The sequence below is a fragment of the Alexandromys fortis genome, unplaced genomic scaffold (genome assembly GCF_014885135.2).
Source record: "Alexandromys fortis isolate MF-2015 unplaced genomic scaffold, M_Fortis_MF-2015_v1.1 scaffold_133, whole genome shotgun sequence".
Taxonomy (NCBI): domain Eukaryota; kingdom Metazoa; phylum Chordata; class Mammalia; order Rodentia; family Cricetidae; genus Alexandromys; species Alexandromys fortis.
The window spans coordinates 137,971-149,518 of NW_026068030.1; the positions used below are offsets into that span (position 1 = coordinate 137,971).

General features: G+C 53.8%; 1 protein-coding gene across 4 annotated transcripts; it reads left to right on the forward strand.

Annotated features, from left to right (window-relative positions):
• The first annotated feature begins 2,803 nt into the window (after positions 1-2,803).
• Zyx (zyxin) lies at positions 2,804-11,537 on the forward strand. 4 transcript variants are annotated; one of them, XM_050164408.1, is made up of 10 exons: positions 2,806-3,059; positions 3,192-3,414; positions 3,876-4,078; positions 4,220-4,312; positions 4,425-4,919; positions 8,979-9,099; positions 9,226-9,395; positions 9,486-9,664; positions 10,441-10,561; positions 11,001-11,537. In XM_050164408.1, exons 2-10 carry the CDS (start codon positions 3,207-3,209, stop codon positions 11,103-11,105), a joined length of 1,695 nt encoding a protein of 564 aa, XP_050020365.1. In that variant the 5' UTR covers positions 2,806-3,059; positions 3,192-3,206; the 3' UTR covers positions 11,106-11,537. The 4 variants fall into 4 exon arrangements, with proteins under 4 accessions (XP_050020369.1, XP_050020365.1, XP_050020367.1 ...); XM_050164410.1 differs by having other exon boundaries at positions 2,807-3,059; positions 3,195-3,414; XM_050164412.1 differs by lacking the exon at positions 4,220-4,312 and having other exon boundaries at positions 2,804-3,059.
• Positions 11,538-11,548: the final 11 nt, after the last annotated feature.

The window sequence follows — 11,548 nt, forward strand, 5'->3', positions numbered from 1 at the left end:
CTTTAGTTTCCTTAACTGCCAAAAAAAAATAATAATAATGGTGATAAAAAATAACATAACCTCATAGATTTATTGTTAATACTAAATAGGAGCAATAACTTTCCTACAGCTTAGAATTGTGTAACAGCAACAATGATAATGCATTATCCTCTGTGTGTGTGTGTGTGCATGCACACATAGGTGTGCTGCTGGAGATCAAGCCCAAGGTGTCATGCATGCTAGGCAGGCACTGTGCTATTGAGTTGTACCTGCCGACTGTGAGCAATTATTGCAGTCATTGTTAATGTTTCAGCAGTATGCTGCTGCTTAAGGTAGGTAGTCTTTGGTCTGCCTGCAGCCAGCATATAGAAAAAGCTTCTGATAGCATCTCTGTCTTTGCTTTGGGATTCTTTCTTTGGTCACTATGCTGTTTCTTCCACAAATGCTTTGCATGTCATACTTTCTACTAAATACCTTTGTGGGGGGAGGGGATAATACTTTCTCATACTTAGTGCTTCTAAAGCCTTGGAAGTGTGTAGGGATATCTTAGGAGCCAAGGTCAGTGACTACTTTCTTGCTTTCTTTTCCTGGTCTAGTACATGCTTGAAGTGGAGACATTGACTAATTTCCTACACATCACTCACTTATACTACCCAAGATCATCAAACAAAATTGCTTGCTTAAGAAAAATACCCAGGAATGATTAGGATAATTTCTTCTCGGTGCCTGTGTTTTAATAGCATTGACCCTTTGGGAAATTCTGTTTTACTTCTGCTTTGTACTTAGAATGGCCAGCTTAAAACTCTTAGCTCTAATATTCTGCATCCTGAATGCTCTTAGTTGTCTGTGGAATTGAGGCTGCCTACACACTCTCCTATTCTTGATTTATAAATAGGTTCAGCTGCCAACAATTACACATACTCTATTTTTCGATGTTCCTTAAGGAGGCTTCAAGAGGGTAGGTGGCTTTTACTCTTATAAAGTTATCTGGAAACAATCTCTACTTTTCCACATGGGCCTATTTGGAAGGACGGTGATGACTCCTGGTCTCCAGAGCCCAAGAAACAATCTCCAACATGCAGAGTAAATCTAGTATCCAATTTCTAGCAGATCGTCATAGGGACAGGCCTGGGACCAGCTTGTGCATGTCAGAGTGTCTGTACCTGCACACTTTGTGTCATCCATGGCCATGCATGGTATGCACGATCTTCGTGATGGAAACATTAAGATGACAGAGAAAAGAGAGACTAGTGGGGCCTGGAAAGATGATCAATGCATAGTCACAGATATGATTAAAGACTTAAGGTTGAAGGAAGGAGAGAGCACTGAAAGTACCAAGACTCATTAGACCTGCCTGACAAACTGGAAGGGAGTCTGTGAGCGAAAGCTGCCTAGGTTAACTGGCTGGGAATTTCCTTTCTTGGCCAGCCTGGAACTTGCAATGGTAAGCAATACTGAGAACTATATATAAAAAAAAAAAATTCAGACATGGCATGTTATTTATTTCTTCACATAAAGCAACAGGCAAATGATTTAAAAAAAAAAAAAAACACCTCTTTTACAGATGTGGGCAATGGAACAGAATGAATGAGGAAACTTGTAACTTGTCCCTTGTCCGAGTAGGAAACTGGGCTCCCAGGCCTCACCCTGCAGTCACTCTTTGCCAAGGAAGCTAATTAAGTCTGACTTGAATTAGCCCCTGAGGTCATCTCTTCAGGTAACATCCCCGTTTTTTTCACCCCAAATTCATGGTACTAGTTTGCATTCCCCTAGGGCATAGCCCAGAGTTCCTGGACAGTATGGTGCAGCAGATGGGGAACGCCAATAGTCGGGGATTACAGGGTAAAACGAAAGGAAGCACCCAGGGATGAATACGGAACTAGAGGTCCGAACGCATAACTCTATAATTAGGACGTAGTGAATGTGCAAGAAGTTCCCTCCGTAGGTAATCTTATAAAAAGAAAGAAGGGAAGGCAGGTAGGAAGGAAGGAGAGTAAGAAAGTAAGCTGGGCAGGCACTAGCTGGGTCAGACCTTTTTCACGTAGCCTGCGGCAGTCTCAGGCTGAGGAATCCGGTTGGACCAGTGGGGGGCTCCACCGAGCTTCATCCCCGGGAGCAGCTGACACCCCACTGGGGTAGGTTTGCTGAAGGACCCACAAGGGCTAGTCCCTGAGGCTACTAACATCCTTGGGTCTTCTGAGGAAGTTAGTACCAGAGCAGCCTCACTCAGGTTGAGTCCTCCCACCTTCATTTCCTAGACTGAGCGCTGGACTCTTCCCCTGGGGCAACAGATATGCAGGCAGGGTCTACGGCCACGAGAATTCCTAGAAGCCTTGAGAGGCTGCCTAGTTTAGGCTAGTTTAGGAAGTTAGCATCCCCTAAGAGCGCTTCGGCTCCTGCTCATTCACTAGTGGGTTACACAGGGCCCGGCCGGGTGCGAGCAGGACGAACGCCCCCTCACCATCCCCGCCCACTTAGGAGCAGGGCCCCATCCCAGTCCTGCGAACCCCGACTGACCACAGGACACGTGGGACGAAGAGCTGGAGCTGCTGGGGGTGACGGGGGAGGGGGGGTCAGTCAATGGCAGGCAGGCCCGGGGAGTGGGACTGAGCTGTTTCGGGACCTCTGGGATACTCGCCTGCCCGCTCAGCCAGGAGTGGGGACGGTGAGTCAGATCTCGAGCACCCGCGGGTCGGGCGGGGGGTGGAGGGGGGTAGGTGGCAGGTCAGGAAATGACATCAGAGGCCTGTGCTGGGGAAGGGTGGTCTGTGCCCGGCGGGGGCGGTGGTGAGTGGGGAGGCCGCAGGCGGACCTTAGCAGAGCCGGGAGCCCGGGGCAGGACCCGGGCCCCTTCCTGGGGGCGTTTCCTGCCCAGTCCGCCCTCCCCGGCCTCTCCCCGCCCCCTCTCCGGGCCGCTCCTTGTAAGGTCTGGGCGCCTCTCTCTCCCCGCCCCCTCCCTCCCTTCCCTTGCGCGTCGTCCCTCCCCGCCTGGCTAGAGCCTGCTTGGGACCGGGACGCGGAGTCCGCGGACTCGGCGCCGAGCGGTCATCCGAGACGCGGCGCTCACGCTCCTGCCCGCGGTGAGGCGCGGGAGCGGCTCCACCGCCCCAGGAAGGGGACTCAGGGAGGCGCGGGTGGGGTCACCGAGGGGAGCTTGGACCAAGGGGTGTCAGCCCGGCACGGCGCTGCGTAACCTGACGACCCACCCCCAGCAGCCCGGCCTGGCCATGGCGGCCCCCCGCCCGCCTCCTGCGATCTCCGTCTCCGTCTCGGCCCCGGCGTTTTACGCCCCGCAGAAGAAGTTCGCCCCGGTCGTGGCACCGAAGCCCAAAGTGAATCCTTTCCGGGCTGGGGACAGCGAGCCTCCTGTGGCAGCCGGGGCCCAGCGAGCACAGATGGGCCGGGTGGGCGAGATCCCCCCGCCGCCCCCAGAAGGTATGCGGCTGGGCTTGGGACTCCCGATCCCACTCGAGCGCCAGGTCGGGGTCGGAGGTTTGGGGACTTTGGGGTTGTCTGGAAAGGTTGTTGCGAAGGGGGCTGGGCGCAGCCACCCTGTCCTGAGCAGATGTTCTTACCTCATCTTGGAACTCCTGGCTAGAAGCCAGAACCCTTGGGACTGTTCCAAGTCTCCCGCCTGGGGGTGGGAGGCGGGAATGTGGGCCAGGAATCTTCCCCTTTGGATCCGTTCTCTGAAGTGTAACGGGAGCTGCATGGTTCTTCAGCCCATCCCCGGCCTTTCTCGACCTGCTTCTCTCAGGGCGTCCTGAGCCCCTCGTTATGGTCCGCACACTCCCTGGGATGCAGAAAAGAGTTTTTGGATCAGGGGGTTAGAACTGTGCTGAGCAGAGGAGGAAAGAGGGCCGGTACTGATAGCCTTCTCTCTCCTTCCTACCTAGACTTTCCTTTGCCCCCTCCTCCCCCGATTGGGGAGAGCGACGACTCGGAGGGTGCCCTGGGAGGTGCATTCCCACCTCCGCCTCCCCCGATGATCGAGGAACCATTCTTCTCTGCTCCTCTGGAGGAGGACATCTTCCCCTCCCCGCCACCTCCACTGGTGGAGGAGGGAGGGCCTGAGGCCCCCACCCAGGTCCCATCGCAGGTAGGGAGGTCTTGGAGGACAGCTTTAGGTGAGGTGGGGTGGGGGACACCTCTGTAGCGGAGAGGAGCGTTTACTCTCCCCCAATGGGTTTGGGATGACAAGGGAAGACTGGGATGGGTGCTCTGACCCCTGACCCTCCAGCCCAGGGAGAAAGTGAGCAGTATTGACCTGGAGATCGACTCTCTGTCCTCACTGCTGGATGACATGGCCAAGAACGACCCCTTCAAAGCCCGGGTAAGGGGCAGGATAGCAGAAAAGGCTGGGGGCCCCCCAAAGGAGAGGAGGGCATATAAAGAGGGGGTGACCGCCCTCTCTAAGTGCGTTCCCCCTCTGTTTCCCTTTGCAGGTGTCACCTGGATATGTACCCCCACCAGTTGCCACCCCATTCGTTCCCAAGCCTAATACCAAGCCTGTTCCTGGGGGCACAGCACCCTTGCCTCCTTGGAAGACCCCTTCTAGCTCCCAGCCTCCACCCCAGCCGCAGGCCAAGCCTCAGGTCCAGTTTCACGTCCAGACTCAGGCCAAGCCCCAGGTCCAGCCCCAGCCTGTGTCCTCCACTAATGCACAACCCCGAGGTCCCCTTTCTCAGGCTCCAACTCCAGCACCTAAGTTTGCTCCAGTGGCTCCCAAATTTACACCCGTGGCATCCAAGTTCAGCCCTGGTGCCCCAAGTGCACCTGGGCCACAGATCAATCAAAAGTCAGTGCCCCTGGAAGCTCCCTCTTCGGTGGGCACAGGATCCTCCCAGCCCCCAAACTTCACCTACGCTCAGCAGAAAGAGAAGCCCTTAGTTCAAGAGAAGCAGCACCCGATGCCTCCACCAGCTCAAAACCAAAACCAGGTGAGTAAACCGCAGGCTGAGGCCAGGGGCTGGAGCGGGACACAGAATAAAGGGCGGGTGGGGTAAGAGTGGCAAAGAGGATTAGGGGTACCAGAGTGGGTGTGGCAGTGGGAGAAGTGTGGGGTTATCTGGTGGGGCAGAGAAGGTTCTTCTGGAGGAAGCCTAGTACTAGCTGGGGCCTAGGTCAGTAGGCAGAGCAGCAGGGGCTTAAATTAAGCAGAGACAGCATTCACTTGTTCCTTCTGCCCCAGAATGTTAAGGGGAACATGAGATCTCTGGCCCAACCTTAGTTTTTCCCATTTTTGGGCCTTGACTTCATCCCAGCGCTCCTGACTTTTCTGAGCCCTTTCATCGCCCGAGGGCGCATCTAGAGATTAAAAGTGTAGTCAGCACCAGTACACACCTGTGGGCCGGTGTCAGCTGACTGCCAGGTACGGTGTTCTGTACTCAGGAAGCTGGGACCGGGGCTGGAGCGATCTCTCAAACAGGTTCAGCTTTCCAAAGTCATGGGTCTGGAGTAGAATTTCTATCCTGTTCTCACAAGCTGTCAAGTTGGGTGAACTTTGAGTCCCTTTTTTTTTTCCTCTGTCTGAAATAACCACCGACCCCAAACGGTGGTGGTGAAGAGCGAGCTTATCTTCTCAGTCTAGCACATAGATGCTCGAAATAGAAGTAGACAGCACAGTTGTCTGCTAGTTCAAGGGAAGAGATCTTCTGAGTTCAAGGGACCTGGTGGTCATCTGACCGATTACTGTAAATGCCTGTGTGTCTTCAGACAGCGTAGGAAGAAGTGTTGCTGAGTTCCTATAGCGCAGAATCTCAGAGTTACAGGGATTTGAAACTAGGAACCAACATGGGAACTGGCAAGTTAGGAAGAGCTTTGTGAGGTTGGTCTGCCTTCAAGTATTTAAGAACTTGAGAAATCAGAAAGGATCAGGCATAGCACTTAGGTAGGAATAGCCTGTGCAAAATTCAAGAGTATGAACATGGGGAGGGGCGAGGAGGGATCGGGAGGGCTGGAGAACAGAAAGCAGAAGGAGGTTCCTATGGGAAAAACTTGGAGGTGTACTTGAGATTGGTGGGGCAGAAGTACTCGGTAAAGAAATCTCCAACAGAGAGCTTGCGCATGCTGGAGCATCACTGTGGAGTGTGTGGTTTGGCCAGGAGGACTGCTGGAAGTACTGCTTTTTGGAAGTTTTCTATAATAATTCCAGCCGAGATGCATAATAGAGGTGGGGAGGTCTGTGACCCAGGCGACTTCACTCCTGGGCCACAGCAGCGTTAGTTGCAGTGAGAAATAAGAACCAGGGATGAGAGCTGTTCCAAAGGAGGAAGGAGGCCACTGATTAGCAACAGGGGTAGGAGGCTCAGAGCCTGGGGAATGTCGGGGAATGACGGTGTTACTGACAAAATAGAGAAGTGCCGAAGGGGAAATGGTTTGGACGGGAAAAGGAGGGGTCCAGCTGTCAGCACTTGAGCAACCTGCTTCAGGCGCACTTGCCTTCAGCTGCAACTGTCATTCAGCTACTGTGGGACTGTGATGTGGGGGCAGGCCTCAAGCCAGAGGTGTATGCGCAGCCATACATACCAGGAGTAACTGACAAGTCCTTCAGGAACTCCACAGCAGGAAGTGAAAGGCCTCAGGAACCTTGGGTCATGCAGAGAGAGTAGTGAAGGACAATCCCAGGATGGGGTCCTTAGAGGTTCATGAGGTGACCTTGGGGTTCTTTGTGGGTTGAGGGAATAGGACTCAGATAAGCAGAGACTTGACTTTTAGGACTTCGTAGATGGCCTTGGGACTGTTTGTGCCCTGTGGCAGTGCCAACGTTGAGTGAGCTGTTGGTGCAAACCTGGAAGTTGGTAATGTAGCTTGTTCTGAAAGTTTGGCAGTGAAGCTGGGTATGGTGGGCTGTAAGTCACAGCATATGGGAAGTTGAGGCAGGAGGATTGTTAAATGAGTTCATGTCAGACTATAGTCTCTCTCTGTCTCTCTCGTGTGTTGTGTGTGTGTGTGTGTGTGTGTGTGTGTGTGTGTGTTAGGAGCTTCATGTTAGGGGAGAAGAGTCCAGGTATGCAGGTATGCAAGGGGCAGGAGCCAGCAGGGAAGAATCCCTGAGAGCAGCGGTTGACCTCCGAGGCATTGGAGGGAGCAAGGACAGGGTGACACACAGTGTTTGGTTGGAAAGAAAGAAGGATGAGGGAACTTAAACTGGCTAACTGCCAGGCAGTTAAGGGGTGAGGTCATTGGTGAGTGTGATGAAGGGGGCCGAGCTGTTGGGGGCTCAGGGGGATGGAAAAGGTTTGGAACAGCTGCTGTGGGGAAGGCAACTGGGAATCTGGCAGAGCCAAATACCAGCCAGAGAAGCTGGGGCCAGAGAGTTGGAGGGCGTGGCAGGTGCTGCAGTGTTTTGGGAGCTCTGCAGTGTTTGGCGTCTCCACCCACTTTCTGCAGTGTGGAGGCAGAAACAGGAAACAGGCAGTGCTGTGACCCAGGGTTAGAGATTGGGCCAGATAGCCTAGTGTGGTATAAGAGGCTTTTGTAGAAAGGGCTAGTATGAGAAGCCAGTCTAGGGACTTGATTGGCAAGGCACAAGGTCAGGTTGAAGTCTGGGACACCCAGTCTTTTCTGCTAGGCTGTTAGTGTGGGTGATGAAAGGAGAGGTGGGACTAGCTGGAAGTGATCTTGAGAGCAAAGTGCTGGTAAATCCTAGGTCCGAGCTACCCTGAGGTGGAAGATACTGAAGAAGAGACTTTTGAGGCCACAGGAGTTGATCAGTGACATTGCTGCTGGCGGGCAGAGGAGGCAGCAGCTGATAGCATCCTGCAGGAAGGACACAGGCACCCACAGGGAGGAGTGCGGTTGAATAGTTTATCCTTCCCAAGATGGCAACAGCCATTTTTAGTAGCATTTACTAGAGAGCAAGGAGAAGCCAATTCCATTTTCCTGTCCTCAGAGTGCAGGGAAGGACGCCTTGAAAGAGGACAAAGGTGAAGCCTCCATTCAGGGACCCCCTGTTAGTTAAGAATAGGTGACTAAAGTCTTAAGGAAAGTGGCCGAGGTCAGGGGGAGTGTGACTTTGGTGCTTTCCTTGGGACAGCATGGTAGGTGGAGCTCTGAGTACAGTTCTGGTGGAGGAGGACATGGTGAGGGGCTCCAGGGGCTGGAAGGGTGAAGGAATCAGCAGGTGATAGGGTCACAGTGTGCTGGTTGGACTTAGTCCTGCAATAGACTACACCCATGCAGAGTTCTTGAAGGAGTGTCTCAGGGACACGGTGGTGCAGGTCAGAAAGCCCCTGCTCAAGGTCGCAGGTTTCTGAAGCACCTTGTTTCTGTGCAGGGACATCCTTCCCCTCCCCAGTTTTTAACCCTCAAGATCCACTTCTTAGGAGGAATGGGCTGGCCTGGGCGCTGGCCTTTGCATCTGTCCTGAAGACTTGCTGGGCAAGGACTGGGACCGGGTAGACTGCAAAACCCTCACTTAGCCCCTTATTGGGACAGAACCTAGGGTGTCTGAAGAGCTGACGGTGGGCTCTCCAATAGCTTTTGAGGGCTTAAGCTATGCTCCCAGCCTCGTGGCCTCCTCATGCTGATTGGCTACTCAGCAGCAGGTTGGATGGGTAGGTGGTATGTGTGTGTGTGTGCACACATAGTATGGCGCTTGTCTGGGGCGTGGGAGATGCTGTCTGTGCATGCTCTGTGAAGTTGGTGTGTGTCCTGGTATGTCTGGTGCTTTGGTGCCTTGAGCAACTGTAAGCAAGGTTCCCCATTGCTTAGTTGTTCTGGTCTGTCTGGATGCCTGGGGTTGCAAGGGTTTGTGCTACATGGCTGAAGATGTCCCCGGTGTAGGAGATATAGGCTAAGGCTAAGGTCAGACCTGCCCCTATATTTATATGTGTGGTGTTAGGGGTCAGGGCATATATATAAACATAGGGGCAGCAGAGAGGAGCTTGCTGAGTCCTAGCATCGAGGGAAGGGGGTTGAAGCTTATGTCTCAATCTAAAAGCAGTCGGCTGGCTGAGAGGAGTTAGAGAATATGAAAAAAGCACTGGGGTTTTTAGGTGCGCTCTCCTGGAGGCCCAGGACCCTTGACCCTCAAGGAGGTGGAGGAGTTAGAGCAGCTGACCCAGCAGCTGATGCAGGACATGGAGCACCCTCAGAGGCAGAGTGTGGCAGCAAATGGTGAGTCTGCCACCCACTCTTGGGGCACACCGTCCCTGCTGCTATGTGTTGACTGGGCATGAACTTCCAAGAGCTCTTGGGATCTTCTGTCCTTTTTGCCGAGGTGAAATTTTTTGATCTTCCCAGAGTCCTGTGGCCGATGCAGTCAGCCACTGCCCCGCGCCCAGCCTGCAGTTCGCGCGCTGGGACAGCTCTTCCACATCACCTGCTTCACTTGCCATCAGTGCCAGCAGCAGCTGCAGGGGGGGCAGTTCTACAGTCTGGAAGGGGCGCCCTATTGCGAGGGCTGCTATACCGTAAGTCTGGGCTGGGGCTTCTGGCTGGGGTGGGGCTGGATGAGCCTTGGAGACTCTGGTTCCCTCACAACCTGCTCTGTTCTTTCCCAGGAGACCCTGGAGAAGTGCAACACCTGTGGGCAGCCTATCACTGACCGCATGCTGAGGGCCACTGGCAAAGCCTACCACCCACAATGCTTCACCTGTGTGGTCTGTGCCTGTCCCCTGGAGGGCACCTCCTTCATTGTGGGCGAGAACAACCAGCCCCACTGTGTCCCTGACTATCACAAGTGAGGACCTATCATTTCTTTTTCTTTCTTTTTTTTTTTTTTTTTTTTCTGTTGATCCGTGTTTTGTTTGGTAACCAGGCTGCCGCCTGGCTTCAGGTCAGCGACAGACCATAGATCTTGCCATAGGCTTCTTCTACGTGAGCTTTGGCTCCCTTGGGCTTCTGGGGTGTTGTTCAGCAGTTGGTCCTAGAATAGCTATGTTCACATTTAGGCTGGGTTCTCAAAGTTCCTTCGGAGCTTAGATGCTTGGAGTACTGACTTCTCCCTAGAGCAATCACAGTTCTGGGCTGGAAGACAGAGTATCAACATGTAGTATAGGATGGGAAAACTGAAGTCTGTCCCCACCGTGGACAGTATGCCTGGGAGATACATGTGCAGGATTTTGTGTGGGTAACTAAAATTCCTGGCCCCTCTGCTTTCTCTAGAGCCAGGCTGGAGGTATGCACATGTAGTAGGAGGTGTCTTCTGTCCTCCTTTGGGGTTCCTGCCAAGCTGTATTATGGGTGGGGCATGGGTGTGGAATCAAACACCTGTGACAGAGGTGTGGGAGATAAGAGACTGTGTAAGTGGAGAGGCAGGAAATTCTCTCGATAAGGGCCTGCTGTGTGCGCCCCTTGGTCCTTTGGCCTTCCTTATGAACTTGCTCCACCTGGATATGTGAATCCGACCCTGTGGCCACGCAACCTATGCCTCCTTACCCTGTGCCCTCGTGGGGGCTGAAAGCCTGAGGTGCCTGGATCCACTGAACCCTCTGGGCCTGCTTTCTGACACTGTAGGCAGTACGCCCCGAGGTGCTCTGTCTGCTCTGAGCCCATCATGCCTGAGCCTGGCCGCGATGAGACCGTGCGCGTAGTCGCTCTGGACAAGAACTTTCACATGAAGTGTTACAAGTGTGAGGTCAGTTGTCCCTCCTGTCTTGCAGAGGTCACTTTGAGCCTTGGAAAAACTAAGGGATTTTCCAACTGGAGGGAGGGAAGAGCGGTGGGTTTGCCTGTTGATGTGCGCTGTCTATGTGTGGGCTGGGCTGGGGGTGTTGGAGGAGGTTATAGTAGTGAGAAGCCGTCAGAATGGAGTTGAGATAGGATGGGATCGTCTCCAAACCTGTAGTGGGATGGCAGGGGGTAGGTTCCGGGAACTGCCTAGTCCCACCTTTCCGGCAGGAAAGGCCAGGTAAGGAGCAGGGAAGGTAGCATGGTCAGGAAGGTAAGCAAGCTCAGAACGTCAGTCCCAAACCTATGGAACACTTGGACTTCCTACTTCAGATGGAGGTGGAGTATAATAGGGCGCAGAAGGAATCTTCCTGGCCAGGGTCCCGCTTACCCTTCCTCCTTTTCAGGACTGTGGGAAGCCCCTGTCCATCGAGGCAGATGACAACGGCTGTTTCCCTCTGGATGGCCATGTCCTTTGTCGGAAGTGCCACACTGCTAGAGCCCAGACCTGAGTTGAGGATGGGCCTCCTTCCAGACCACAGGTCCATTCCCCACTGCGGGCCACCCACACTGAGACCAATCCTTGCCTCTGCCCTCCCTGCATTCCAAACCCCTCCCCAGTATCTCAAGCGCCCTGACCCAGGGCCTTAGCATGACCTAGAGGTGCTGAGGCCCCAGCCCTGGGCTGCACCTCTTGCCTCTCTTGCAGGATTGCCCAGTCCTCCTGAGGTCCCCAAACCAAGGGCCGGTCACCTTTAGTGCCGCTGCTTTCACTGCTGCACCCAGGCCCTTGGTTGGCCTAAGCAGCCTATGCAATGTGCTTGCTGAGGGTGGGAGAAGCCCTAAAACTCCAGCAGCCTGGCTCCAGCAGCCTGGACACCCACCTTGCCCTGTGCTGCTAGGTTGTGGCCACAGCGAAAATTATAAAACCTCATTTTCCAGAATTGCTAGTACT

Coding starts and splice junctions, on each gene's coding strand:
- Zyx (XM_050164408.1), top strand. CDS start 3,207: ATGGCGGCCCCCCGCCCGCCTCCTGCGATCTCCGTCTCCGTCTCGGCC. Junction 3,415..3,875: donor CCCCCCGCCGCCCCCAGAAG/GTATGCGGCTGG, acceptor CTTCCTACCTAG/ACTTTCCTTTGCCCCCTCCT. Junction 4,079..4,219: donor CCACCCAGGTCCCATCGCAG/GTAGGGAGGTCT, acceptor CTGACCCTCCAG/CCCAGGGAGAAAGTGAGCAG.